Source organism: Aythya marila (assembly GCF_965140915.1).
Source record: "Aythya marila genome assembly, chromosome: 2".
Lineage (NCBI taxonomy): Eukaryota > Metazoa > Chordata > Aves > Anseriformes > Anatidae > Aythya > Aythya marila.
The window spans coordinates 9,396,891-9,422,193 of NC_139043.1; the positions used below are offsets into that span (position 1 = coordinate 9,396,891).

At 40.8% G+C, this 25,303-nt stretch overlaps 1 protein-coding gene across 2 annotated transcripts in view; it reads right to left on the bottom strand.

The window, feature by feature from the left end:
• Positions 1-24,856, bottom strand: part of LMBR1 (limb development membrane protein 1) — a 72,287-nt gene extending 47,431 nt beyond the window's left edge. The window contains exons 1-4 of one of the 2 annotated variants that reach the window (XM_082754382.1): positions 24,566-24,856; positions 10,096-10,168; positions 7,621-7,660; positions 5,166-5,305 (exon numbers count right to left, since the gene is read on the bottom strand). In XM_082754382.1, coding sequence (XP_082610508.1) covers positions 5,166-5,305; positions 7,621-7,660; positions 10,096-10,168; positions 24,566-24,628 — 316 coding nt within the window. In that variant the 5' untranslated portion in view covers positions 24,629-24,856. Of the gene's footprint in view, positions 1-5,165; positions 5,306-7,620; positions 7,661-10,095; positions 10,169-24,565 lie in introns of those variants that run through there. The other variant, XM_082754383.1, reaches the window with a different exon arrangement.
• Between the last annotated feature and the right edge of the window lie 447 nt (positions 24,857-25,303).

The following is a 25,303-nucleotide window of genomic DNA, read 5'->3' on the forward strand; positions in this document are numbered from 1 at the left end:
TAGAAAAAAAAAAAACTTTTTCACTGTGACTGTTGTCAAACACAGCTACAGGTTGCCCAAATGGGTTTTATAGCTTCTGTTCTTCGGTGTACTCCAAATCCGACTGGAGACTGCCCTGAGCAGCCTCCTCCAGCAGACTCTGCGTGGAGCAGAGGGGGAACAGCAGACGGTTTCCAGAGGTCCCTTCAAACTTCAGCCATTCTGTGATTTAGAAGGAAAACCTATGACTGACTAAAAGTAGGACATCTGTAAGACACATGTGACATCTGCAGGAAGGGATAAGGTTTGGAAAACAACCTGAAGTGATAACTGATCTCCGTTAAGGGTAACTGTTTTATTGGGATTTTCTGAGCCAGACACCTTCTAAACAGCCCGTTTCTGATACATGTCCCTATCGTCATCCTATCAAACATTTGTAGGATGCCATGTTTTTAATTTGTAAAAGCAATAGCTTATCTGTAACTTACTACTAGCAGAGCTAACAGGCTTAACTAGTGTTATATGTACTGCAGCCTGAAAAAACAACTCATAGTTGGAAAAAAAGAGGCTCAGTCCCTCACCTTCCCCAAAACACAGGTATTTCCAGTCCTACAGGACTACATATCACCTGAAATCCCAAAAAGAACATCCCCCACGATAAATAAATAAATAAATAAAAATCCTTCTCAGGTTTGCTTTCTTTCTAAAAATAGCTCCATTTGGAAAGCATAGGGAAAGAAGGAGGCATTTACTGCATGTCTGGGGAATTCATTATTGACAGAAACTCCTGCATTTAGTTCCAAATGTGAAATGGTTATCAGTTATCTTCATCTGCCTCCTCCTTAAAAGACTTCCATCACGTACATTTTTCCCCCCTCATTTGAATTTCAAGGAGAAAATGGGGGGTATCTGCTAAGCAACAGACAATAAAACAACATTCCAAAAGATGCACAAAATACAACACCAAAATGCTAAAGAAAACAGACTGCCTCAAGGTGGCTAAACTTGAGCTAACAAAGAGGGGGATTTTTCCTTTAGAATTTGCTGTCAGGAAGCTCCTGTTACCACTGAAGAAACATTAACACATAGCATCAGGAAGAATGTCAGCAGCAGCCCTTATCAGAGATATACACATGCACTCAGAGTGCTTATTATTGTGTGTGCGTGTGTGTATATATATATATATATATATATATATTTTTTTTTTTTTTCCCCTCCAGGGTTGTGTATTTTATTTCAGTAGCTTTCTCCGACTGAAAACAGCACATTCAGTTACCCAACACAAAGCTGAACACCCATTTGTCCAAATTTCAGCCATTGTATCACACATGTATGTACAGAACAGTTTTAAGAGATGCAAGTTGTACATACAGAGCATTTTAAAGGATGGGAAGGTGGTGCACATCTGGGCTGATGTTTAAGTTGAAATCCAAAATGTACACATTAGCAGCTGATAGGAACCACGTTTACAGAATATTAAATTACAGCACTACAATGTACACGTGACATTATGAGAGGTAAGGACAGCTGCGGTGCTGATGATGCACTCACTTTCCTCAGAGTAAAGGGAACACTAGATTTAGTAGACAATATATTAATTTTATAATAATCATAATAATAATGTAATAGCCTTTAATATCGATAGGTTCCCTTTTCTTTTCCTACCCATCCATTTCACTGACTTAAGAACATAGAGGGCCTTCTTCCCCTACCATATTTTTAATCTTAATTTGATAACTCAAATCAAATTTAAATACAACCCCAAAAAAATATTATTTCTTACTCCACCAATTGCATCATAAAACTGTGTAAGACACTTGCAGATTTTAACATACACAAAAGCTTTAAGAAATCTAGTCATTTTATTTGTTTGTTTGTTTGGGGGGTCTTTTTATATGCATTTGTAGTGACCTACAAAAACTATAAAAATGTCTATAAAATAAGTTAATAAAACAAAAATTAAAAACCCCTCAGTCTCTGGCAAACAGATCAGAGCCTCAGCAATTTTTCTTTTCTTATTCGTGGCAGTTTCATTACATTTTACCTCCACCTGGTGGCTGTCTTTAACAACAGCACAAATGCACATCCAGCTGTCAGAAGTAGCTCTGGGTTTAGTTCAACACACATTAGGTAAGGTTATTCATACTGGATCTAGCTATTTAGCTATGGGCCTTCTGCCTAGTTTCAGAAGTTAAAGGAATATACTTTCCATTTTTCTACGTGCCAAAACCAATGCAGCAAACCACAGTATAAAAAATTAATATCACAATCAAGTATCACAGACTATATCTGCAACTGATAAATTAACACAAGCATTCCAATGCAATACATTTTTTTTTCCATCTGATAGGAAACAAAACACAACACAAGCTATAAAGTCTATGCTAGACAGTTATGGAGATATGAACATTTTCTGAATTTGAGTGTTTGTGATAGCTCTATCAACTCTCAGAACTTGCACACGTATCTCATGACTTAGTTGGGCCATAATGTAAATAATTTACAAAGTTGGGCCATTACATGGAAATTAGTTTTACACAGCAGTGCAACACTATTCTGCAAACCTAATGACGGCCACAAGAGGGAGCCCCTTACCACGATAAGGTTTTGAAATATTTTTTTTTGTCAAGTTCCATAACGGGAGCCTGCGGTCAGATCTAAAAATCTACTCGAATTTCTGACAGATTCACAGCAACTGCAGAAAATCTTGTTTTAGTTCAGTCATCTCTATCCCTAATGAAAGCTTTGGTCAAACTTGGAAATGCAACAATGCTGAACTTCCTACCATGCTAGCCATTGATACTGGACTGAAAGTATGTTATACTGTACAGGCATGAAATGTTTTCTTTATTTTCTCCTCCAAAAGACTATCATTAAATCAAAAGATGACAGTCACAGGAAAACTCAGAAGCCTTTGTATGTGAAAGCTATTTTTCCCAGTAGATTTCCAACTATCTTACATTTTCTCAAGTACTGTTAACAACTCTTAACAGTATTTCAGAGTTGCTTATTACAGATTTTTCACTCTGCAATGCTGTAGTTTCTCCCAAGTCAAATCAGACACAGAAGTAAGGATTATTTTCCATTAAATAGATTTTCACCATGTTTTGGAGTGAAGAATGTGCCTGAACAGCTAAATCTCTGAAAAATTAGAACTTCTCCCCACATCCTCCATGTAGGAGGCATACCAAATCAGCGTTAACCCACAGCATGTGTGACAGGATAGATGATAAATTAATCTGACTAGAAAGAGCCTCTTCAAGTCATGGAGCCTGATCTCCTGCTTAAAACCAGCTAACCTGCAGGTGCAGTCAGGCTTCTCAGGGCTTCAGACAGTTAAGGTTTAAAAAGTTTCCAAGGATTTAGTCTCTCTGGACAACCTTTTCCAGCATTTAACCATGCTCATTGTGAGGAATTTTTGCTTTATGTCCTGCAAACATTGCTTCTCACCTCACACTGCATGCACCAGAGAGAAAATACAGATAGTTTCTTCTACATGCCCACTCAGGTCAGTGAATACTGCAGTCAGATCCCCCTGAGTTTGCCCTTTTCCAGAACCTCTTCGCACCCTGGAACATAGCCCACTGACTGGTTTGCTCCCTTTTATTGTCTAACTGTCCTTATCTGCAACAGCCAGGGTCTCTTTTCCCCCATATTTCACAGCTTGGGGCACAGACCTGTGAAGTCTTAGAGCAGACTTCACCAGCACAGCCTGAGGTAAAGACCATCTCAAGTACTTCAGCCTACTTCAGGTTAACAGCAGCAGAGTGCTTTCCTGGATTTTGCTCTACATGAGCCCCTCACCAGACTCAACTCCAACCGTACCTCCTGATTTCCCACTTCAGGAATCAGGCTTCCCTAATTTCAACCGAGAATATTAAGCCAGGTGATATTTCTACGTTCCTCCTAAGCAGTTCATCCCTACTTCTACTGGCCATGAACCTCCTCTTTTTTTCCCAAAGCTCAGGAGTTTCCCATTAAGCCATGCCAGCCTCCAACCACACCACTCCTGCTCGTTGTCTTGCACACTGAGGTAGACTGTTAGAGGGCTTTAAAGAGTGCATCCCTGAAAATAAGCATCTTTCCTGGGTTCCTCTGGCTTCAGGGCATTCTCCAATGATATCCTACACATACAGCTCCTCAACATAACAGTCCTAAAATATGTCTTCGTTCTCCTATTTTTCTTCCTTGCATCTTAAACTACTCAGTCACCACAATCAGGGTTGCCATAGACCAGCATACCTATAAGCAGCTCCTCCTTATTTGTTAATTTAAGAACCCTTTTACTGTCCAGATAACATAGAAAATACTCAACTAGTTTCAGAAATACTATCATCGATATGCTTTATTTCCTGGCTTTACCTATCTGCATTTAACCTGTTGTAAATTTCTTTAGTCTTATTAAAGGAAAACTGCAAATTAGGGTCTAGAAATTCCTGAGTTAGCTGTCTTGTTAGCAAAAACTACTGACGAACATCCTGTTTTCAGAGTTATTTCCCCTCAGCCACACAGAGTGGAAAAAAAACTTTCAAATATTAGTACCCATTACACATGTTCACATACTCTGAAGCATGATAAGCAGTCTTGAAAAGCATACAAAACTCACTCTGCCGGGCATCAAGGCATCATTCCTGCAAGCATATTTGCAGAAGTTACACTTGTCTTGAACTATTTCAAGGAAAACATCATGTATTTCTGTTGCGACTTTATTATGTTCAAAACATGTTCTACAATTTTCCATGCTTACAGAAAGTTGGGATTAGATAGTTAAATTCAACGTAACTGCTCATAGATAGCAAGTTTCTTGAAACAAATTTTGTATTTAAAGAACAAATTTATCATTGTAAGCAAACAGGCTTATGAATCTTGCATTTACACATAAGAAAGGAGTTTCAACAGTGCATTTTCAAGTTAGTTACCTTCTGGTAGCTCTTATTCTACATCAATTCTCAAAACAATGAATTTGGTTCAATTCCAAGTCTTCATATTTCTTTAGTAAATAACCGAACAGTGAAGACAGATTTTAAGAATGCATCATCACCCAGCAGCAAAAAGCAACTAACCAATAACATATCAACAACTCATTCAGCATTTTAAAGGAAAATGGGGTTATTAGTTTAAAAATAAGAACAGATCTGTAAATGTATAATGACATCAATTTTAATTACATTATGCTGAGTACTAACCATGAATTAGTGAGCCATTTAGCCACTGAATATAGTAGTTTTGTGGAAAAGAAAGCAGGATCTCATTGCTGATTATTGAGAAAGGTAGAAGCAGGACTGCACCAGCTGAAACTGCTAGAGTGAAGGTGCTCAAGAACAGCCTGAAATTTAAAGAAATGTACCACTGTTACCAACAACAACATGCTCTGAACAGGGTTAAATAAAGTAGTTAGCCTACCTATTAAAACATTGTCTGAAGGTAGCCCTGTGATTTCCATAGTATTTCACATTAAAAAAGAAAATTCAAATCCCAAGTAGCTTACAGAATCCAGTAAAAATAACTGCTTTTTAATAACTACCACAATTACAGTCTTTAGAATTGTGTACATTCAATGTTATAAGATTATTGGAATTTATGCAGTATCTTTTGATGATTCATATTTTACTTTTCATTACCCCCATACACACTTAGAAATATTTTTCAATTTCTAAATTCTTACTACATTTTTTTTTAAAAAGCAGACCAGCTTTTTAATGCCTATAAAGTGGGTATAATTACGCAAATATTTTAACACCAAACTGAAAAAAAACTATTGCTTTTCTTTCACCGAGTACATATTGAATATCTCACAGCTTAGGGTTTTTGATAACTGAAGTTAGTACTGAGAAATCATCAGAATTATGTAAAATGTTTACATCTATTCTCTTTAGATCACATACAATTTATACAAAATGCCATCTTGTGGCATAAAAAAGAACTGTGTTCTTCAAAAAGCAAAGTTGAAAACATTCTCACAGAATTAATCCAATGCAAGAACAAAATAAGAAATAATTTTCAAAACTGTATAACAAGAAAAATAAACTTAGAGATTGCTCCTATGACAGAAGCATCAACAAGCTGCTCACAGAAATCTTACTTTTCTATAACAGCCTCTACAAATCTAATTTTCATTCACACAATAAAGAAAATCAGTATGACTAATGTCCTTTCAGAAAAAGATACAATATGCTTTTGTTGTTGGTTTCTGAGATATTTTTCTTTTACTTAAAGATGTTTAAGTAGTCTAAGCCAAAATTGCAAAACCTAACACGCTGTCTTTTAAGGTGCTATGGGAGTTTGGCTTGGTTTTCTCCCCCACCCACCTCTTTTAAGTCCTGACAATTATGCTTTGCAAAGAAACATCTATCTGTAGATGTTTGACAGTTACTGCTGTTTGAAAAATAACATGCCCACTTCAGGGACAAGAAAGCTTAGGCTGAAAAAACAGGAAGCAATTTATAACACTTTCAGTGAAAGGATATTATTCTGAAGTGCTAATCTTGTCTTGACTTACACCATGGTCTTATGAAAAACACTATTTACAATTGGTATTTGTTGTATTTTAAAGCTAAGCTAGAAAATAGATTCAGGGGGTAACAGTTAACCAGACAAGTTTTACTCTTTGAATGTTGAAAAATTCAAAGCCAGGCTAAGACCACAGCTGCTATGAGAATCATTCAATCTAGAAGAGCCTTAATTTGCTGCAGTCTGAAAACCAGATGAGAACCTCCTCTCTACTACAGAGATGAGAGCTTCATTAAAGCATGTATTTTTTTCTCTCTTGACCTGAGGTAGACCTTGTGGCAAATGAGTATTTTTAAATCCATAAAAAGTATCAGACACTAGTGGGCAAAGCATGTAAGATTTATATCTTTGTGCATCTTTCAAGCTTGCCACAAATGCACGACTAAAAGTGATCAGCTTGCAATGTACTCGGCACTTTCCCAGGGTACAAGACAAAGCAATAAAACATGCAGTGAGCTCTCCTTCCAACAGTATGCCAGTACCACCACAGAAGAGCTGAGAGTGTTGCAGGAAGTAGCAAGTCCACGTTTTAGCAAATCACAAAACTGAGAGGGCAGCAACAGCTCACAGATGTTCTGTAAATCTTCAGGGATATTTAAATAGGAAAGATTAATATCTAGTTTTATAAAGGAACAGGAAGAGGACAGAGTCTCTGGCAGACCGGCAGGTCTGGCAAGTGTTTGACTTCCATTCACTATTCTTTTTTAAGCCCTGTTCAGATGATCAAATGCAGATGTCTACTTTATGGTGAGCTAAGTTGCTCTCCAGGATCCACTGACTCCCTTGACAAGACTGCCACTGACTACTGTGGTGGGACTTACTTCACCTAACACCTGCATTTAGACACCTTACCTTAGGTGCCAGTCTGGATTCTACCCATAGCATCAGGTCCTCAGGACTTTCTGACCAACTTAGTGACTACCAGGATAAAGCCACAGGTGGAAGAATCCCTAGCCCAAACTGCCTTCCGTCAACATGTCTTTCACAATCCAAGTTTTTTCCTCTGCCCTCTGACGGCACGTTCAATTTGCCATCACATTTTACAGGGATTGTTGTCTAGTTTGAAAGCACACAAGATTCCTGTCATAACAATATTTTCAGGAAAGAAAGTTCTTAAAGAGCTATACATACGATATTCTGTTAACTATGGCATCTTCATCCTCTTGCTCATCTGAAAAAAAAATAAAAAAACAAAGTATAGAAGGTTATATTCAGTAGGTAGTCTTATATCCTCAGGCTAAACATACATATATAGGAACGCCATTAAAATTTAGGATTAATAAACCAAATACATATATTACCATCAGTATTTTAAAAGAGGTGCCTTATACAAATGATTTTTATTTGTTTTTTTACTAGTCTTAAGCTCTTTTCATTCAAGTTAACTACGAAGTTATTTCACTTTATTTCAAGCAGTTTTAATCTGTGTATTTAAAATATCTTCCAAAGGGCTCTATGGCAAGCAAGCTTTCAGACTTCCTACTACAGCTGCTGCTACAAACTGTCACCCTGGACATCTGAAGCTTCAGAGAGCAGACACGCTACACGAAAGTCTTCAGGTCCATATTACCTACTACTGTAAATCCCTAAATAGTTTTTTTATTATTTTCAGTATTAATATTGGGGATGGGGTGTTTTGTAGGGTTTTGTTATTTAAAACAAAAAGAAACACACAAGAAAACCGCACACACAAAGAAAGCATACCCAGAACAGGAATGACCACTCATTTCACTCAGTTACTTCTTACTCAGTCTCCACTGCTCCTGGCTTTGGTTTTTGTTTGCTTTTTGTTTTGAGTGGGAGGTAGGGGAAGAGAAGATCTGTTGTTGTATATCCCAACAATTTTAAATCTTTTCAACATTTAGCTCAGAGATCAAATCAAGAGTATGTTCTTCATCTATTCTTTATTCACTTTTCTATACATGTCTGGGTGTTATTCCTACATTTGAAATCATTTTAGAGTCAGCTTTCTTTAATCTTTCAAGTCTACCAGCTTTTCCATAAGGTAACTCAAAATCTATTTTTCAACCCAAGAATAAATAAACCAGGTGTTTCAAGTTTTTAAGAAGTATGCATACACTCAAAATAAACACATAGCCATTAACATAATGTACTTCCACAGAATAATTGCCAAAGAATGCGGGGTTATTGCTTTCCATTTCTTTGAGTGGGATCTGATGGTGTTTTGATGGGAATCTCATGGTGTTTTCAGAGACCAAGTACAAGTCTCTCACGAATTTCCTTGGCGAGAGAGCTTGTTGTGGAAACGTTTTTTTTTCCCCTGAAAGAATTCCAGAAGTACTAACTCTCCAAACAAATCTCATCAGGAAGATCCTAACTAAACGCTCAAAAATCTTTCAGAAAGTCATGACAGCTGCAGAGCATTTCCTCTCACTAGCTGTTGAGAGCAACTGCCATAAAGGTAAGAAGTATTCACATCCAGGGGTTTGCCAAACCCATTCTCCCACACCTCCATATAGCAGCAGCTTCATAGAATCCAGAATACCTACTAAGATCACAAGGTAGTGTCTGTTTTATTCATTATGTTGAAAGAGGCACACTTCTTTAATTAGAAAATGCACTAAATTTTTTGAAGACTTTTACTTGTTACACACAAGTCCATTTGTGAAAGTAGTGCTATCCTAACATAGGTCATTAAAGCTCAATAAGCAGTTTCTAAATTCAAAGTGCCAAGGTCTTGATGCATGCAAATGCTTTTCTGGAATGATTGACTGCACATCAAAGTCTCGGATAAGCTGTCAAGAGTGAAGGATTCTGCCATTTTATACAGATTTTTATGGTATTTGCCTTCAGAATAGATACAGAAGAAAATGACAGGCATCCTTATATATTAGTTTCAGACAGACAATGTTTCTAGAGTAGGAAAAAAAAGGATCAAATATCCCAAGGACCAGGCTTCAGTTGGGAAGGTCATAAAGAACACATTAAGGAAGAACAATAAAACAACTGTACCTAAACAAAGTAGAATTATTACACAAAAACCCACTACTTCCCTTCAGTACAACTGGCAACCTTTTCACTTTACCAGCTAAAGCTTTGAACTTGATTTTGATGTTAAAGTACAGCCTGAAGACACTTACTCTAAAGAAGCTGACATGAAAGGAGAACAAGATCTAAAGGCAAGAGAGGCAGAAGTGCCTACTTGAAATTCTCCCCTCTCTTCAGTCTCAGAACAGCTGAAATATAGGCTGACACAGAGCCACAATGGAACAGACTGTGGCCATCCACACCACCTCCCTCTGTCACAGAGCGCCAGCTACAGCACCCACTGATCTTCTGAGATGTTTCAGTGTGCTTCATCCATGGTATAATTAGAAGGCACGCTGAAGAGTCTAAGAAGTGCTGGAGTTGGCACAACAGAGGGGATGGAGAACTTGTGGCTTGGGAACAAAGGGAGCAGATAGAGGGGAAGACAGCAGCACATACAACCAGATCAGCTCAGGCTGCTGCAGCCTGAGAAACACGTTTGGCCAGAGATCTGGACAGGTTCTTCTGCTTCTCTTGTGGTGGCAGAGAGCAAAAGAACCACCTACTCACTTGAAAAAACAAAGTGAATTTTGAATACATTAACAACTCTGTGCTTACCTGCTTTTCGTTTGTATCTTGTGATTATGAAGTAGGAAACTATGTAGAGGACAGCAAATAGGAGAAAACAAATCTGGAAAAAAAAAAGTTGCATTAATTAGGTTGTGAAGAAATGCCTGGATTATAATAAAAATGAACAGAAAACACAGTATCAACAACTTAAAGGTTAATTCACATCAATACAAGTGTCCTGTATATAAATGTCAGTGCTGGTTTTACAGTTTATACATCATTAATAGAAAGTTAAACCAGCAAGAACAGCTCAAAGCAACAAATATTAGAGCCATAACACAGCTAACAAGTTCTACTCTAAAATGAAGAAAAAGTCAGTGTTTTATGTTTGTTATGTGCTGTTTTTTTCCAAGTTTGAACATACTTGAGTCATAAGATTTATCACTCCTTGCCACAAGCGATGTAGGGGTAATGGTACAATGGGTTCCTGAAGATCTCTTTTGGAATAAGCTACCAACGTACATGAAGAAAGTAGCTAGGATTCCTATTTCCATCATGTTTGAGCTCAGCAAATTCTAGGCAACAATACAGACCAGTGAGACTGCACACAGTGGATGTCTGAGTGTGAGCTAGTCAAACAGTTTCCTCTGTAGTCGGAAAAGCCAAGGGCACAATTCCCCTCCTCACAAGGCAGGCAGCTTATTTAGGTCACAAGTACCTCGAGCCCAGGGTGTCTTGCATGAAATTGTTTCTAAGCTTTGGCACTCGAACTTCAATACAGTAAGACAAGGCCTGAACAGCCACAGATACAAAGGAAAGGAATCAAATGACAATACAGTTTTAACCTTTCAAGTCATTTGAGGTAACAACAAAATAAAAATTAAGTTGCTCTTGAAGGAAATACCAGAGGGTCAGTACTGCTTCCTTAACCCAGCTTACTGACGCCTATTAAAAACATGAGTCAGGAGTAAAAACAGCAAGGCACGCCACCCCAAGAGGCTGCAGCCCTTCATCTTCAGTAGGACTTGAAAAATAACAATGAAGTGCTGTACTCCCACAGTGTATTTTGTTCTTTTTATTAGCTTGCAGCAAACAGATCACCTACATACACAAGCTGAGAAGCTACATGAAGTATCCCAAATTATTAAGATCCTTTTCTATTACGATCCTTTTGTTTTGTGCACAACACTGGTAGCCACCAAGCAGGTCTCCTGACACAGCAGTTGACCAACTCAATCAGGTAAAACTGTTTTAGCAGTTTTTATTATTAAAGGGAGTTTGTCCTATTGCCTGCATAGGTGTTTTAATTGGATCTGCAGTTCACAATATTAGCCCCCCAGTGTGTTTTACTACAATCTGCATGTTGATTTCCATTGTGATCTGAAGCTGCAAAACAGTTTAACTCATGCCTGGGAAAGCAATTTCCTTAATCAGTCATTTAAAGATTTGCTGCCTTTAACAACTTACTGTCTCGGAAAATCAGGAGCAGAACTGCCCTAAGAGAAGAAAAGAAGTCAAAGCAAGGGTAACGATGATAGTCCTTAAAATCCTACATCTCAAATGTACAACCAAATTACATCTAAATAGGCAGAATGATGGGGAGAATGGGAAGAGAAAAGGATGTATCACGTAATTAGCAAAGACTTTTTGAAGAGTACTAAATGAAATAACTCTCGCACCTTATTTTTATTATGTAGTCAGACACATTAGATGAGAAATAAACACAGCACCTGGGGGCCTGCAATTGCCCCACAGACTTTCCCCAGTGGTGTCACTGTGCCATGGGGCTGAAAGGGGCAACTGAGCTCGTTGTCTGAGCAGGCAGCACACAGCGGTGATGTCCAAAATACAAATGCTAGAAATTGGATGTCGTAACTAGGGCTCTGTATTCAAATATTCAACCTGAATAGAGTTCACCATTCTAAATTGCTTTCTTTGCAAGGTTGCTTCAAAGAAGAAAGGTTTTTGATAGAGAAACTGGATTTAATTTTAAAAAGCTGGGATGTTTTTAAACCATAAAGAACAAAAAAAAATTGAGAACCACCTTGGGCTTTCAGAGCTTGCCCTGTTAGCAACAGATAACAGTGCCAGTGCAGAAAAAGAGTCATTCTCTGAGTTTCCAGTTTCCCTGAAAACTAGACCAAGCCTACAGATAGAGGCATCTAATTTTAGGCACCCACCTTTGAAAATTAGGTGTGACCCAGACGGGGTCAGTAAAATTCTTTTTTAAAAAAAAAAAATCTGCAAGACCCAAATAACGCTGCTTCTGTCTAAAACACAGTTAAACTCTCTTTTTCTTGTTTTATTTAAAAAAAAAAAGAAAAAGAAAAAGAAAAGGGTGACCGCTGTCTTGTATGCATCTTCAAATAGATGTCCTCTATTCCATCTGTCATACCAAGGTTACAGTGAAAGCGTGGGTCTGTACTTACACAGTACCACCAAGATAAGTGAGGTATTTGCAGAGTACAGCAGGAGAAAGCTGCCCAGTAACATGAACTGTCAAATGCCGTATTTCTAGTTTTAGGTGACAGCTACTTTGCAAGTCAGCAGTAACGTGTAACCATATATCTTGGTGTAATTATCATCCGACTTCTGTCAGAATTGAGAACGATTGTATCATTGCAAATATTGAATAAAAAGTATGTATCTTCACTAATAAACACTTTTAATGAATAAAGAAGTAAATTCTAATCAGTGAAAGCTTTAGGAATTTAACAAGAAAAGAGTATTCAGAAGTTAAAATTTTTTCACAGTAATCGAAACAAATCACTAAGCAAACTCAAACGTGCCTTTGGTCTCGGTTTATACTCAGTGCAAGCTGTGATCCCAAAGTGTGAGTATCCATGTGTCCCGAATAGCCTTCTAAAGGGAGCAGCAAAAGCCAGCATCCTAACTATTTTTAGTTAAGCTGGGGAAAAGGAATGTGTTGCCCATGAAAGCCAGAGAATAGACTCCACTGTCCTGTCACACTGCAATCCTGGGCTCTTACTCCTCACGCTGCTCTTTGTTTTGTGATATTTTTGTACTGCAATGAAAACACGGCCCTTGTTTGTACTTGTTCTCGTCTCAGTTCATGTTTCTTAATTATGATGACTGGGCTTGTATGCAGCACTCCAGGTACAGTCAGTCCCGTGGCTGTATGTAACAGCACTAAGCCATCCCTTCGTTACTTAACGTACTTTAACCTGTTCACCCGAGAGTCACATTAGTTTTCCTCTGATCACCAAACCCATCCATGCTGTCCTCCCCAGTTGCTTCCACTTGAGCAGTTCAAGAGATGGCAGAAACCTGTTTTCAGGATTAAGGTGAATAAACATGTTTCTTTTTTCCTCCTTTTAGAAACCACACCTTAATTTTACACTACCTTTATACCAGGGTAAGCCAGTCCTTTCTGTAGCCATCCAGCCATCTATTGCATGACCTAGACCTCCCAAAGAATCAGCAGCATGCCAACAGCCACATCTTTTACGTCATTTTCATCATAGTTGAGCAAGACGGCTGTTAATACTGATACCTGAGGGAACCAAATAGCAGATTTGTCCAAGCACCTATCATCATGTACCCTACAACCAGCTTCTAATTCACTTGACAGCTCTACCCCAGTTTATATAATACCTTTCTATGTGTTATCTAGATATATAGCCCTCGGCATATGCAAAAGTTTAACAATAATCAGGTGTCTTCAAAAAACATATCCTAGCAACTCTTTTTTATCTTTAAAAAGGCTCAGAATAGGATTATCTACATATAAAGAAGTTTTTAGTGTCCTAAACCAACTGTTAACTTTTATTTCTAATCAAAGGTATTAAAAAGCATCCAGATAGTCATAGTACAATAAGACACTATTCTAAAAAGACAAATACATTGGTATCTCCAGTGAAGGAAGAACCTATATCCTTCAAAAAGGATCTAAAAACCAGAACTATTATGTGTGACAGTAATATGTATATGCTAATAATGGAATATTCTGTTAAATCCTAATCATACTGCAAGCCTTGTTTCCAACCAAAAAGCATTGTTTTATGCCATCATTCATCCCTGCAATACGATCTGACAACAGGTAAGGATGCTGCAGACGCAACAAATCTGGTCCAAGTTACATTCCTCGTAACCCCAAGTTTTCCACAATTGCTTTTCCACTGGAGCACAGATTAAGCTCTTCCAGACTTGAGGGGAAAGTGAAGACACCGCAGGAAGTGTACACATCTGTGATTAATCAGGACTTCTGACACTCCCTCATATTGCATTGAATAAAAAAAACTTTAATATTTATTTCCTTAAATTCATTTTAACTTTAGAGAAGGGCAAAGCAATCATAGGTCTGTTGCTATAGTCAGACTGCTCCTAAAAAGCTGCTTCAAACCGATGCTCTTACATTACAGGGGAACTACCCTGAGTCCTTGTTTGGCCAGCTGCATCAAAATATAAAGGAAAAAAAAAAAAGGAGTGTGAGAATTTATGGTTAGAAACAGTTATGCAAATCATTTCTTTTTTTATTAGTATTATTTTCAAACACCACCCAGCAGCTGAAAACAAAGCCTGTGAAATCCGTGCTACATTTAGAGGCTCCCTTTTAGCAGGTGGCACACTAAGAAGACTTTTTGACATCAAGCATGTAATTTATTTAATCTCTTTGCATGGAAGAAACGCAATCTCTGGTTGGACAAGCAAAAGAAACCCGTCCTTCCCTGGATTTCGTCTTCATTTGGGAAAGGATGTGCAGTTTTGCCTGCTGAGGTTACACATAGGACACACCAAGAGAAGCTACTTCTGGGGATGCACTGCATTCCTAAGTATCTTGTATCCAGCCCCACCAGTCTCATACTTCTGGATCCATCCCAGGCAGCCCAGCTCCTGTGAGGATGGAGCTGGAGATCAACTCCACGCATTCCAGTTTGTAACCGTGCATGTCTGAGGCGCTGGCACTGGAGAGCCTCACATTAAACACAAACAAAGGTCTGAACTAACTCAAGTTACCTTGGGCTTATCCCCCTGACAGCTACTAAAGATCAGCTGACATTAATTTGTCCATGTTGATGACCTTTAAAACTTTGGCACTGAAGTTCATGCCGCGGATTAATAAAGCATCATCTGCTGTTGCGAGCGCTAGAGGTACACATTCTCTGTAAGACAGAACGTGCTCGAAATACACCGGGGTTTCCCCCTCCTCTCCCTGATCCACAGAATACGGATGCTATTCCCCACTGCCATTAGCGTGTGCATCTGAAGAGTTGTGGTTCTGTGCACAGGAAGACCGACAGCTTCTTTAGAGACAGTCTGTACATAATGCACTGTATCCACCCCAGTTGTGCTGGAAGCATAACAAGAAAAAAGCACAAAGCTAATTCATGCAGAAATTACCCAGTGCCAGAGCAGTGCACCCTGGCAAAGCCCCCCAACAGCATCCTGGGCGACATTACCAGGAGCAAAGCCAATAATCGTGGGAAGTAATTACCCCTCTCTAGTCAGCATTCAGGGGATCACATCCAGTTATGAGCCTCCCATGTAGGAAAGCTGCTGGAAATTACAGCAAGATGAGCCCAAAGTGGTCTGAGGACCAAAAAGCCTGCCCCGTGCTGGCAGGCTGAGGGACCTCAGTTTGTTCCCCATGAACACAGCAAAGCTTTAGGGTCCTGCCATTAGGTACCTGTCATTAAGGCAGTAGAGCTGGGCTCCTGACACTGCTGCATGACCGAGGATGAGACTGGAGGTAAAGAAAAGCTCCTATATGGGGCCAGTGGAGCAGGGGAACAGGCTGCCCGGCGAGGTTGTGCCATCTCTGTCCCTGGAAGTTTTCAGCAGCCAGCCAGATAAAGCCCCAAGCATCATCTCGTAGCAGACCCTGCTTCAAGCAGGGGGCTGGGGCACAGTCAGCCTTCCTTTCTGCTACCCTGAACGAATGAGCACAGTGAGAAGTGTTGGCACCTCATAATTTATATCTTTCTCCACTTGAATGTGTTTCAAAGTATTTGTTTAAGCACAGACCCCCTGTAAAGCTGCCAGCGATGCCCTCCTGCTATGAAAAAGCTAAATACCTCACACAGCTCCAGCTTTTAACAGTAAGGAACCACCACAAAACTATTCTGTAGCAAAACCTCACAGGATTTGGAAAATTTGATTTCACACATTTAAGCTTGTCTCTAGAAAAGCATCCGATTGGACAATTCATCACTTCTTCCCATGTAATTAGCATTTAGAGTAAGCACAGCAAGTCTGGAGAAGCAAAACAGGACAGTGTTTTACTATGCTATCTTTGACATGAAAAATCAAGAAGCTCTGAAGAACTGTGGAAGAAGTGTAGAAAAGTAGTGACTATGTCAGTACTAAAAATAAAAAAGCTACTGTTATTGCACCCACCAGCATTTCTATGCAAAGGACATGCAAGAAAAAGACTACGGACACAACAGCATCTTCACTTCTAGCTGCTGCTTCACAGAGCAAGTCCTCTTCCCTGAATAGAAAAAAAGCAGAGCAAGAAAGAAAAAGCAGAAGGCGCTGTGTAACACCACTGTAAAACATATCTAAGAACACATTTAATGGTTGAAAACAGAACTGGCAGTGGTTTTGCTGACTGATTACTACCTATAGAAAAGTAGCAGTGTTGTACTTTGAGTTTTAATCTCTGTAACATAAAAACTTAATATAGCATCACACACACTTACTACTCTCTTGCTGTTACTCTGTTATTGTGCATTAAAATGCCTCGCAGCAGCTGAAAAGCATCTTCCTGCTGTTGCACTTGGCATCTGCTCGTGCTTCCACCTGGAAAGGATGGCAAGGACGAGGAGCAGGAAAGCACAGGTGGAGACAAACAGCCTTGGTCTATTTCTAGGAACTCCATCATCCCACCAACATCCAAAAAGGAAGCACTGAGCTCCACGGCTGGTTGCAAGGGTCATCAATAAATTACCTACAACAAATAATACAGACTACAGGAAACTAAAACTTTTAGCTCTGCTCTTAGTTTGACCTTGGCATTCATTGTATCTGCTAGGGATGACCTATTTTTCCTCAGATGAAGGTAACTATTCTTAAGCTCTGTGCTCTGTAGTTATATTAGTTCAGTCTAATTCAGCCAGACAGCCTTCATCACTTAGTGTGACGTGCAAATTTCAAAATTAAGAGAGAAGTGTCAAGTGTGTTATGATCACAGATGAATTTTACCCATTAACACCCTAAATCTACAACTTGCCCTACCTATATGGTCTCCTCTGGCCATACAAGAGGTCGGCCCACCCTTCTTTTCTTGGTGTCCATGAGCAAATAGTGGTTAAGAGGATGGGTGTCTGGAGTTGCTCACCTAGGGCAAGTTTCAGGATCTAACAGTGCTTCTGGATTTTTTTCAGGTGTTGTGTGCTAGGAACACTGCTCAGCTGAAGACAAAAGCAGCCAGCACAACCCTTCGGAAGGCTCTTTCTGGGCATTACACACTTAACTTCATGTTAGCTTTGTCTGCAGCACAACCCCTCTTCAAACTAAGGGAAGAGCTCAGGTTAATCTATCAATTTGTTAGCTTCATGTTCACTTTTACATACCTAATGGGAATGTCTTTATGCTGCTGGGTAAGAAGGGGAACAATATTTTACGAGTCTCACCAATAGACCCAAGACACCTTTGTTCAGGCTACCAGTTCTGTTGCCAGTAATGCACTTGGAAACCCTGGAAAAGTGACCCCAAGTCATGTTTCTTTGACCTGGACAGGCTACACCAGCACCGTTAAAATCAGACTCAAGAATATTTTTCACCATTAGTGTAGGACTTAAAACACCCCCTAGAATTAACACCAATAGCACCAACCTAGGTCATGCAAAGTTTTCTGGCCCTGAATAAAGGCATTATCCAACATTTCGCAGCCTATCACATTAAAACTTCACAGAATCAGTCCACTGAAAATTCCTAGCTGGAAAAAATAAACTCAGGATTCTCATTCATATAAACTTGTTAAACAATTTGTTTGCGTTAAGCCAGCTTCTTTGGCCAATATTAGGGCAAACTATCTTTGGAGACTGAGCTAGTGAATTTTCTCCTCTAAATTCAAAAATCCTTGCCTTTTCCTTGTTATACATACCATAGAATTTAAGTAGCACATCTCAACTTTTCCCACCCCCAAACCAAGGCCATTTTTAAACTGCAATACTTGTACATTTTCATCATTCTCACCAGTTACACAGATTCTCTTCTCCAAACAAACCGGACATTTACATAAGTATCTGTTTTAAACTCCACAAACATTTTAGACATACTGCTTTTGTCAAATTCAACACCAAGTCATTAATCCTTCCTATCAGCTAAGTACATTAAAATAGAAAGTATGATTGGGTAATGGGAAAAAAAAAAAAAAAAGATAATCCAAGCATAACCAGACACTCAAGATCACAAGTAAAAAACAGAAGGAGCCACACATTGGAGGTAACAGGGAGCAGGTGAAGGATGCTACTTCTTTCTTCTCCATGTTCAACTCAGCCATGACAGACTTCAGTGCCACCTATACACGTGCTGCTTGCTGGAAGGAGCTACGTGAGATGGAAATAAATGAACTGCAACAGAGTGCTGTTGAATAATGCTACAATCACAGTATTTTCAAAGCCAAATTATTATCAAAGTGCCCAAATATTAAAACCAGACAAAGCACTGGGGTGTCCTGCATCCACGCTGACTGCAGTTTGAACCAACTTTCACCTTTTTCAGCTAGGCAAGCAACTAGAAGCCTCAAGGGGGACGCAGCTAAGCAACACAACGAGATGTATTCAACAGCAAGCTGATGAAACATTAGTGTGAGTTCTGTCACCAGCTTCACGAGAGCTAACTGGGCCCCAAAGAGCAACAGATCAAAGCTGCTGAAGGTAGGAGGCGATTCCACTTGTCCCACAAATGACTAACAAGGAGGGTACAGCACTAACTTTTTCCAGGTCATCTCCACCTCGCTGCATGCTTCGCTTTTACAGTGATGCACCAACCAAGGCTGTTGATTGTTAGATGCATAAAAGCAAATGACAATCAGGATGTTCAAAGGCTCTCCTGTTCCCACAGGACAAGTTACGCAAAATCCTGCACGTTAATAGTTACCTAGAAGTCTGTCCCTAGATATTTGACAGAAGTACATGTTTACAAGGAGCCTTCACAGGAGCTATAAAGAGTAAAGAACATTGCAGAAGTTAAGATTTTCTCACCAAGAGTTACCCCTGCCCTCCTAAATGAGGGTAACTACCAAATCAAGCAGGGGAAGAAGAAAAAGACAAGAAAGGGAAAACACTACACACACAAAAAAAAAATTAAAAGAAAAATAAGCACTTAAAGCCTTCAAATAAAAGCAGTAAACATCCACTGAATGAAGTGTTTTGTTTAGATTGTTTTGTTTGGGTTTTCCCCAACCCAAATTCCCAGCTACATCACAACTGAACTCCCTTGCTTACGGTAGTTTCCATAGGAGCATGCTTCTGGCTCTCCCCTCATTCCCACTTCCACCACCCCCCTCTCCTAGTGTGCCCACCACCCAGCCCTCCACCTCCTGGTGTCTCTCCAGAGGCTCTTGGACTTGCAAAAGACATTTACGCCAGTGCTGCTTTCCCCCAGTAACATCTGCCATCTCATCCACTCCACCTATCACACCACCAGCTACCCAAAGACAACCTGGTTTTGGAACAATTTGGTGGGGTCTTGTGATCTTTGTTTGCTGTCTGTTCTTTCACCATCTCTTAACTTTGTCTCAAATCCTGCCTGCACCTTGACCTTATCAAGTTTATGTTTCCCAGACACAACATTTCTTGAATTATTTTGTAATCTGAGTTTTCTTTAACAGCTGCCTGCACCTTCCTTGAAATGTGTCTGCCTTTTGGCCAACTACAAACAGACACACTAGCATTGAAGAAGAATTATGTTGACCTGTAACTAACAGCAACTTGTTACACTTGGGTCTTTCATGTTTCTTTTACATAAACGGAAAAAGTGGAACTCTGCAAAAAGTTGTTGTTTTGAAAATAAGCATATCTCCATCCGCTTGCCTGAGCCAAGTGGTGAGAGATGCCTATTGATTCCAGATGGAGCCACCAGTGCTGTGCGTCGGTACCAGCAGCCAGAAGATGACTCACTGCTTCACCAACAGAACAGCACCCATGTTTACAAGTAAGGGTATATTTTTAAGATAATACTTATAAAGAGTGTTGGCAACATTGTAGTTATGTTATTATGTGCAATCTTCTGCCTCGTACCTCACATCACTACAACAAGCACTGCTTTATCCGTTGTTACAGGTTGGGTTTGGTTTTCGTTTTTTTTTTTTTTTTGAATGTTTTGGAAAAGAGGCACTACTGAGAAACCTAAGCAAAATTATCTTGGAGATACAAGAGGCAGTTTAAGATATAAATTACTCCTGAAATTTTCAGAGCATAGATAAAAGAAGAAAGACGTGTTATTCAATAAAAGATAAACTTGCATAAACTTTAGGATTCTTCTCCTGTACGAAGCGTAGCGTGGTTCCTGCTGGCACGCGTCCCCTGCATGGCTGTGAAACGAGGAGACATTTTACAGAACACACAAACATGAGTTATTTGTAAAACGTTGATCTTAAAAATTACCAGTGCTTCTAGTCAGCATTTCCTTCCTGGCCCGCGCTCAGAACACCATCACTCCTGGCAGAAGCGCTGCTCCGCGAGCACTGCCTGGGGCCCAAGCTCAAGGAGGCAGAACGGGGTCAGGAACAATAGGGTGTGCTCCCAGCGGGACCACGGCGCCCTAATCAGCTCGCTCACCTTGCAGCCAACAGGGACAAACGCCAGCAGGAGCCACACGCCAGCTCGGGAGGAAGAGGAATCCCAGACATCTCTCAGCCCCAAAATACAACAGGATTACAAAGGTGCATAGAGAAGCCAAGGGAGGAAAACAAGCTAGTGCTGGTAGTGTGGAGACAAAAACAGAAATGGAAGCCACTGACACTGTCACAACGCTTTAAAAAAAAGTTTCTTTGTAAACTGCTGGAAGTTATTTTTACATTCAGATTGCTTTTTCTCCCTGTTAAACAACCATTGGATCACCTGCAGCAAGAAAACACCCTTAATATAGCTGAAATAAAATAAATGCTCAAGAAGTGTTTTTTTGTTTGTTTGTTTTGTTTGTTTGTTTTTGTTTTTGTTATTTAAAGCCAGAACTCCCTAACAGAGGGAAGTGCATTTAGAAGCAGAGAAACAAAGTTTCTCCAACTACATGGTAGCTGAAAACTACACCTCCTATAACAGCCCTTGGGAAGGGAAGCATCTGCCACTCTACCTAAAGACACACACTACCCTATTTCAGTGTCTGCCTTGACTTGCACGAAACCATTAAAACAGCACTTTTGTGCTGGAACTGATTCTGCCAGGACTTTGGGCTTGTTTGTTTTCCCTCGTGTCCTATTAAGTCATTTCCACACATATCATGCTTTCCAACTAATAATTTCACGGTCACCAAGTTGTTTTCTTCCGCAGTTTTCCCCACACACCATAAACATGAGCACACTATTTATTTTGCCAAGGAAGCCTCTAAGAGGAGATGTATTTTTATAAACAGGAGGTCTTACATTTTGTAAATAGAAGCACAAAATCAAGAAGTACATCTAAATTTACAAGTATATAAACTGACAGTGCAGGATAGAAGACTCAAAGGGGAACAAAGGAGCGTAGGAAAAAGTAAAGCCAGAGGAGCACAAAGCTTGCACCACTGTGCTTATTTCATTTGAGCCTGAAATAAACATTTCACAGCAACGCTAGCAGCAAGTGGAACACTCTCATTATGTTAAACAGACAGACTAACAGGACACAAGGGAAAAGAAATTTCCCAAGATTAAGCATCTTCCATGGATGTGCAAGATCTCAGCAAACCAGTAATGGATCAAAGGATCAAGAAAGGCAAAATAAATAGGTGTACAAAACATCAGTAGCATGCAATCACACAGCATCACCTGGCCTTCACACCTACTACAAGACTTGCACATGAATGCTGACCAAACACGGCACACGTGCTCCTACATTTAGCAACCACCAGGCCCTTGACCCAGCTGATTTACGCCTGAGGAGCTGCGCTGAAACCAGATTAGTGAATTCGGCTCCTGTTAGTAAGGGATCATCTCATGAAGCAATAAAACACAAGGCAGGTTCTGTTCTTGCAAACGGGGACACTCTTGAAAAACCAGACACCATGCTCACATGCCAAACAGGAGGCCTGGAGGTGAATGGGCCTGAATTTTCTGCATTAAACCACAGATAGTCAGCTTGAAAGTGGACAAAAGGCTTTTAAAGTCTTTCGTTATCTTGCTCAATTTATAAACGTCAGAAACTTTTCTATTTCAGTGGTGAAATTATCCGAAGTTGGCACCTACAGAAAAAGAGGTGAGTGCCACCAGCAGAAGGGTAACAAGCCTTTGGGTTTTGTTACACACCAAAACTTTATAGAAACTTATTCGCCTGCCCACTCAGAAGATAGATTTACCAGAAATCAATCATCACATCACACTGAAGTTCAGCTTAGCATGCCTTTAGGAATCCTTCAGGACGCACAATCTAGAAATTCTATAACCATTCAAAGGAGAAGAATAAAATTTGCAAAACAAAAGAGAACAGGGTTTTCTTTTCAGCCACATCAAGCTGATCTCCCTTCTCTCATGAATTTCAGCTTCCAGTACAGACGGTGCCACACAACTAGAGCTCCTAAAAGACACTAACAGATTCCATAAGCCTGATTTATTTCTATGAACAGGCATATACAGTTCTTGTAATGCAGTGGAAAAAAAAACCCTAACTCCTTTTGTTTACCGCTCCATTGCTCCTACCCCACCTGCAGCTGGAACGAAAGCCTCGTGCACCTCTCTCTGAGGAAAGGATACTCACTGTGCAACTTTGTGACCAGCGAGGGCAGAACTAATTGCTGGGGATGTTAACATCATGGTACACCTGAACAACATGCTCTGGGTGCTTGGTGGTGCTTAGGCTGATGACAAGAGCAACAGGAGGCCACGCAACAAGGATTCTTGCAATATGCTCCTGCAGCCGTGTGAGCACTGCAAGAAGGCTGTGTGCTCAGCTGTGGATGGCAGCAGTTGATGCACTCCTAAAACCCCGTGGGCTTCATATCCATAAATGAATATACATAAATATACTTTTTATATTATACACATAAATGAAAGGCAAGAAGACAACCGTACTAGTGTATGTATTAAAGGGAAAATTGTTATTGCTACCCTTACCAACTAAACAATAACATAGATGGCCAGTCATCATATCCAAGCATAGTCTGAAGGGCAAGAAGTTTTTATTGAATATTCTGCCTTCATTGTCCACATAAAGCAACGCTGCACCTCTAAAATACATGTTCTTGATGTCTTACATGATGGCTATACCAATAGGAAGAATTGCTAACTACTCTCAGAGGGACTGCAAAGCTTTCGAGAAGTAGTTACAGTATACGTAAGTTAGTTCTTAAAGAATTTAGTAGACTTTATTACATTTAAAGAATTTGGTTGTGCATCTTCACTAGTTACAAAACCACAATATGTAGCACATGATGCATCAGAACAAGACCCTGGGGTACAAAAGTAGGAGATGCTTTGAGCACAAAGACCTACGAATGGAAAAACGGACACTGGGGAAAAGATGGATCCTAACAGCCAGGAGAGCTGCATGATGATGTATATATATTTCTCTTTTCATCGTACAGAAGACATTAGGAAAACATTTAAATACTTCATTGCAGCAGGGCATTATTCTTTCTATGCCCCTCCACTAGTCATGGTTCTCATGACATACCCCACACCCACTCATGCAAAAGTCAAGAAAAACTCTAGCAAAGTAGAATTTTCAGCTCTCTTCACAGAGATGTGATTCGTACTGTTAAGAAAAAGAAATACCCTGGCAGTGTAATACCTCAGCAAAAGAAAGGTTTTAACATATGGATTCTGCAGATACAGAGAAGAAATTCACACACAGGGACCCAGTCAAGTCTCTGTTGTCAAACACCCTTGCTATAGGCCTACCTGACCCTGTTAACAGCAATATTTAAGATTGCCTCCTGACATAGCTGAAAAATATTCAGAGCTAAGTTATGAAATGATATCCTTCATCCGAGGAGTCTCCCCTTGCTCACCCAGAGGTAACTTCACCGTGCATGCATTTAACCGAGCGGTGTTAGGACGGTAAGCGGCCAACCAAAGCCACCTCTTTCCCACATGCAGGAGAGAGACGAGCCCCACAAAAACATCTCTGTGGGCTCCAAAGAGCCCTTAAAACAAGGGCCAGGCAGTCCTGGGAGGAAGCCACAAGAGCCCTCCCCACCTGCACCCAAGGTGCAGCACTGCACTTGACCCTAGGAGGCTGAGGAGACCCCCAAATTGGGGGAGGAGAAAGCAAGGAGAGACCCCCAGAATTGGGGGACACAGAGACCACCGGATCGGGGCAGGCAGCCGGGGGTCGGGACCCTGAAGGGGCGACGATGGGAGCCGGATTTGGGGGGGGGGGGGGGGGCCACACATGGCGGTGAGGGGCGCGGCGCGTACCGTGTACTCCCGCACTTGGCTGTGGAAGTTCTGCTCGCGGATCGTCACCTCGTCCGCCTCCATCCTTCATAGCCCCGCGGCCCCCGCGCGGAATGGCGGCCGCCTCGCCGCCTCCTCCTCCTCCTCCTCTTCCTCCTCGTCGCCGTCGTCGCCCTCGTCCTGCCGCCTCAGCTGCTGCTTCTCCTGCCCCCCCGGCGGCGGGCGGCCCACCATGGCCGGGGCAGGGCTGCTTAGCTCCCCGGAGCCCTGCCGGACGGCCGAGGGGCTCCGGCGGGCGGTGCTGGGGGCGGGCTGCGGCGCTCGGGCAGGAGGAGGAGGAGGAGGAGGAGGAGGAGGAGGAGGAGCAGGAGGAGGAGGAAGGCCAGCACCGCCCCTCGCGTCACCGCGCAGCGCCGCGGCCCCGCCCGCAACCGCCCCAGGGAGGGGGCGGGGCTGGGGCAAAATGGCGGATGCGCGCCCGGCAACGGGGAGGGGGGTGTTTTAAGTCAATTTTCTTCGTTTCTGGGTTTGCGAGTAGATCTCATAACGAAGCATGCACTAAAACTATCAATCTAGGATGCACTATAAATGGTAGATGATGATTTACCAAAGCAAACGCTTGTTGCCATCCAAATAGGTAACATTGGATAGGTAACAGGGGAGTTTTAGGTTGGATGTTAGGAAGAACTTCTTTACCAAAAGGGTTGTGAGGCATTGGAACAGGCTGCCCAGGGAAGTGGTTGAGTCACCATCCCTGGA